General features: G+C 41.3%; 1 protein-coding gene across 1 annotated transcript; it reads right to left on the bottom strand.

The window, feature by feature from the left end:
• Positions 1-1620: 1620 nt before the first annotated feature.
• On the bottom strand, positions 1621-3394 carry LOC126851914 (uncharacterized). Its single transcript, XM_050596249.1, has 5 exons — positions 3220-3394; positions 2896-3113; positions 2449-2671; positions 1871-2070; positions 1621-1659 (listed from the first exon to the last, which is right to left on the bottom strand). Exons 1-5 carry the CDS (start codon positions 3392-3394, stop codon positions 1621-1623), a joined length of 855 nt encoding a protein of 284 aa, XP_050452206.1.
• Between the last annotated feature and the right edge of the window lie 1935 nt (positions 3395-5329).

The raw sequence follows: 5329 nt of genomic DNA, 5'->3' as shown, positions 1-5329 counted from the left end.
ACTGGGTTGTTCCTTAAATCAATAAAAATTAGATGATTATCTTTTCTGTTTAGTAGTGATTCGCGCGTTTCGTTTAAGTTAAAAAAGTCGTTAAAATCTAATTGAGGACTTTCGGTAGCATCTGTCACGTCTTGTCAAAAATTCTAATTTTATTTTCCTTTTTTTTTTCCTCTCTCTTATAAATAATCAAAGTCCAGCAAGCGCAATTTGAATAGCGCGCCAAAGACACGCCATGACACCTGATTTCCTCGAGCGCCGAAGCGTGGCGCATCGTTAGCTCTTCCCACCACTGCGCGTCCCACCACTACACATCCCTACTCTCGGCAGCGGCCGAGCCGCCGAAACGAAGGAGCTCAGTGCGCGCTCCAACTCAGCCAGTCTCTCCCGCGCCGCAGACCGAGCAACATGGCTCTCCCGCGCCTCCGATAGAGCAACAGTCTCTCCCGCGCCACCGATCGAGCAACATGGCTCTCCCGCGCCTCCGATAGAGCAACAGTCTCTCCCGCGCCACCGATCGAGCAACATGGCTCTCCCGCGCCTCCGATAGAGCAACAGTCTCTCCCGCGCCTCCGACCGAGCAACAAGTCTCTTCCGCGTCTCCGATGGAGCAACCGAGCTCCCTCGCGAACTCAATCAACCTTCGACTTTAAATTCAAATCCAACTCTATTTCTAAATCCAACTTCTAATTCTAGTTTTAATATTTAGTTTAATTCTAAATAATCTTATATTACATCTAATTATAATACATATTCTAAATCAATTTAATACTACAGTGTATAAGTATAAAATATAATTGTGTTATAAGTGAATCAATTTTTTATTTTTATTATTTATCCTATCTCTGGATCCAACGTGTTCTTGTATTAATTCTCGTGATTCTGTGAGTAAGTGATACACATCCTAAATTCATTTCTCTACTCTCAATCGTCTGGTTAATCGTTTTTATTAATATTCATCTGTATCTGGCTCTATTCAACCACACACACACGCACACACTTACGCTGATATACGATACTAGCAGTGCGGACCACCGCACGCTGCTATTGCAAATCAGAATAAAACACAAGATACTGCTGTGCGGACCGCCGCACGCCGTGTCCTCTGGTATTACACATCATTTTGATTAAAGCCAGTAGTTATTTTATAAGGACCAAAACCATATGGTCGAAACGTCGTGATATAATAATCAAACAATAAATTGCCAGTTTGGTCGTATAAACACTTGTTTATTAATTTATTATAATCTCGATCGCACTACTCACCAATTATCCGCGTCTACATTTTTTTAGACAAAACAGCGACCGAACGCCAAGACGCAACGCAAACAACGCGATCGCGCGACATCTCAGTATCTTAGGAAGATGTTACCCATTAACGAAAATAGGATACAAACATCTAGAAGTCTGTAACAACGTCAGTCGACCTTCGTTCGTGGAAATTTTCGAAGATAGTCACGGCAAAAAGATCTCGCTAACGCCGGATAAGTGGAATGAGCTGCTCCTTCTCGAGTCGATCCACGCTCGAGTCGTACTATCAGTCTGACGAGCGCGAAGAGACGCTTCCTCCGACATCGATATACATCGAGCAATTGACACTTCGATTAGGAAGACTAAACAATCTCAGAATTCTTCGTTGCGAAACACATAAGGTTCGTCTGGCTATATCGAGAAAAACATTCTTATACGTATTACATCTGAAGCATTGCGTTAAATGTCTCGTTACATCGGTATGTGTGTATGTATGTACGGTATGTATGATATGTACGGTAGGTATATATGTACAATATGTCCGGTATGTCCGGTATGACCAGTATGTCCGGTATGTACAGTATGTATGTACGGTATGTGTGTATGTATGTACGATATGTACAGTAAGTATGTACGGTATGTCCAGCATGTCTAGTATGTCCAGTATGTCCGGTATGTCCGGTATGTCCAGTATGTCCTGTATGTCCAATATATCCAGTATGTCCGATATTTCCAGTTTGTTTGTATGTCCGGTATGTCCGGTACATATGGTATGAACGGTATGAATGGTATGTCCGGTATGTCCAGTATGATCGGTATGAACTGTATGTAATTTCGGTAAGTGTGTATGTATGTACGATATGTACGGTACGTATGTACGATATGTGTATATGAATAAACGGTATGTACGCTGTGTGTGTATGTATGTACGGTTTGTACGGTATATACTGTATGTACGGTATGTACGGTATGTACGGTATGTACGGTACATACTATATGTCCGGCATGTATTGTTTGTACGGTGTGTCCGGTATTTCCGGTATGTCCGGTATGTCCGCTAGGTACGGTAGGTACGGTATGTACGATATGTACGGTATGTACGGTATGTACGATATGTCCTGTATCTCCGGTATGTACGGTATGTCCGGTATGAACGGTATGTACGATATGTCCGGTATGTCAGGTGTGTCGGATATGTACGGCATGTCTGGGATGTCCGGTATGTCGGGATGTCCGGTATTTTCGGTATGTCCTGTATGTCCGGTATGTACGGTATATACTGTATGTCCGGCATATAATGTATGTACGGTGTGTCCGGTATTTCCGGTATGTTCGGTAGGTATTGTATGTACGGTATGTACGGTAAGTTTGGTATGTACGGTAGGTCCAATATGTCCGATATGTCCGTTATGTCCAATATGTCCTGTATGTCCGATATGTCCGGTATGTCAAGTATGTTAGTATATTCGGTATATTCGGTATGTACGGTATGTGCGGTATGTACAGTATATCCGGTATGTCAGGTATGTCGGATAAGTACGGCATGTCCGAAATATGCGGTGTGTCGGGATGTCCGGTATTTCAGTTATGCAATGTATGTCAGGTATGTCCGTTAAGTTCGGTATGTCCTGTATGTCTGATATGTACGTATTGTATATACAGTATGTCCGGTATGTATAGTATGTCTGGTATGTATGGTATATGCGGTATGTACAATATGTCCAATATGTATTGTATGTACGGTGTTTCCGGTATGTCCGGTAAGTTCGGTATGTACGGTATGTACAGTATGTCCGGTATGTTCTTTATGTACGATATGTATTCTATATACGGTGTGTCCGATGTGTCCGGTATGTCCGATATGTCTGGTATGTACGGTATGTCTTATATATCCGATATGTCCGGCATGTCCGGATCTCTGATATGTTCGGTATGTCCGGTATGTACCTATATCGGACTTACTGGACATACCTGACATACCGGACATACCGGAAATCCTAATAAACAGGACATACCGGACATATCGACATACCGGAAATCCTGACAAGCAGGTCATACTGGACATCCCGGAAATATCACACATCTCGGACATACCGTACATACCGGACATAACTGACATACCAGACATACCGGTTATATCGGACATACCGGACAACCGAACATAATGTACCTGCCGGACATAGCGGACATGCTGATCATATCGCACAAACTCGACATACAGGATATATCGAAAATACCAGGCATAACTGACATCCCGACTACCGGACATACCAGACATACTGGAAATCCCGGAAATACTGTTCATATCGCACATACCGTACACACCGGACTTACCGAACATATCGTACGTACTGTACATATCGTACGTACCGGACATACCGTACATATATACACACATACCGTACATATCGTACGTACATATATACGTACCGAACATACATACCGTACATACCTGACATACCGGACATACCGGAAATACCGGACATATCGTAAATATATACCTACCGTACATACATAGAAACATATATATACCGTACATACATACACAGACACCGTTCGTACATACCGTACATATCGTACATACATATACACATACCGAACATACATACCGCACATACCGGACATACCGGACATATCGTACATACATACCTACCGTACATACCGTACACACATACCGTACATACGTACACACATACCGTTCATACATTCTGTACATATCGTACATACATACACAAATATAAATAATACGTACCGTACATACAGGACACACCGGTCATACCGGACAAACCGGACATATCGGACATACCGAACATACCGGACATCCCGACATATCGGACATCTTGGAAATACCGGACATCCAGGAAATACCGAGACATATAAGACTTACCGGACATACCATACATACTGTACATACCATGCATACCGTACACAACGGATTTACCGGACTTACCGGACATACCGAAATATCGGTCATCTTGACATACTAGACATCCCGGAAATACAGGACATACCGGATATACCGTACATACCGTACATACCGGACATACCGTACATACATACACCGGACATACCCGACATACAGGACATACCAGACATATCATACATATATACCTACCGTACATACATACAAACATGCCGTACATACATACCGTACATACCGGACATACCAGACATACAGGACATATCGGACATACCGAACATACCGTACATAACGGACATACCAAACATACCGGACATACAGTACATATCGTACATACATACTGAACATACATACTGTACATACCGAAAATACCGGACATACCAGACATACCAGAGATATCGGACATACCGGACATCCCGCCATACCAGATATATTGTATATATTTACGTCTTAGCGACGCTCTTTCTCTCTCTATATCTCAGTTAGTGAGAAAAAGATTGCTCTCTACTTTTATAGGGCAAACTGCTTTCACCGGCTATACCCCAGGGACGCCGAGAGCTAGGACTAATCTAGTGGATTTAGGGGAATGATGTAGGCGCGGAACTAGTTGGTTACTAGGAAGTTTCACTAGGTATTTTAGAGATATGGACGCAACTAGGTATATGTAATTCGAAGGTTAATCAGGTTTTTGAAGAATAGAATTTTAAACAGGGACACACACTTTTGCATAAGCGCATAACTATAAGCATAAGGAAATTGATTGGTTCATTTCCTTATGCATATATTTGTGGACCAATCAATTTCTTTATGTTTATGATTATGCGCTTATGCAAAAAAGTGTGTGCTCCTCGCTTTAATATTATAATAAAAGAAAGGTATCGATTATGGTTGCGTTTTATGGCAAGTCCGCTTGTATTGCAGGTTCACCATATGCAAGGGGCTTGTTACTTAAGATATATATATATATATATATATATATATATATATATATATATATAAATTAGAAACCGTAAGAGTTAGAGAATTAAGATTTAAAAAGGAACATTATAATAGAAATTAAGGGTAGTTAACAAATTGTGGACACTAAATAATAGAGAGTTAGTTGGATCGAATTAATTTATTATGAGAATTGTCTAAGGAATAAGGTCTTTTATTTAATAT

Source organism: Cataglyphis hispanica, chromosome 9 (genome assembly GCF_021464435.1).
Source record: "Cataglyphis hispanica isolate Lineage 1 chromosome 9, ULB_Chis1_1.0, whole genome shotgun sequence".
NCBI classification, from domain to species: Eukaryota; Metazoa; Arthropoda; class Insecta; order Hymenoptera; family Formicidae; genus Cataglyphis; species Cataglyphis hispanica.
Note: the sequence above shows the minus strand (reverse complement) of the source record. Positions and strands in the feature narration are given on the sequence as shown.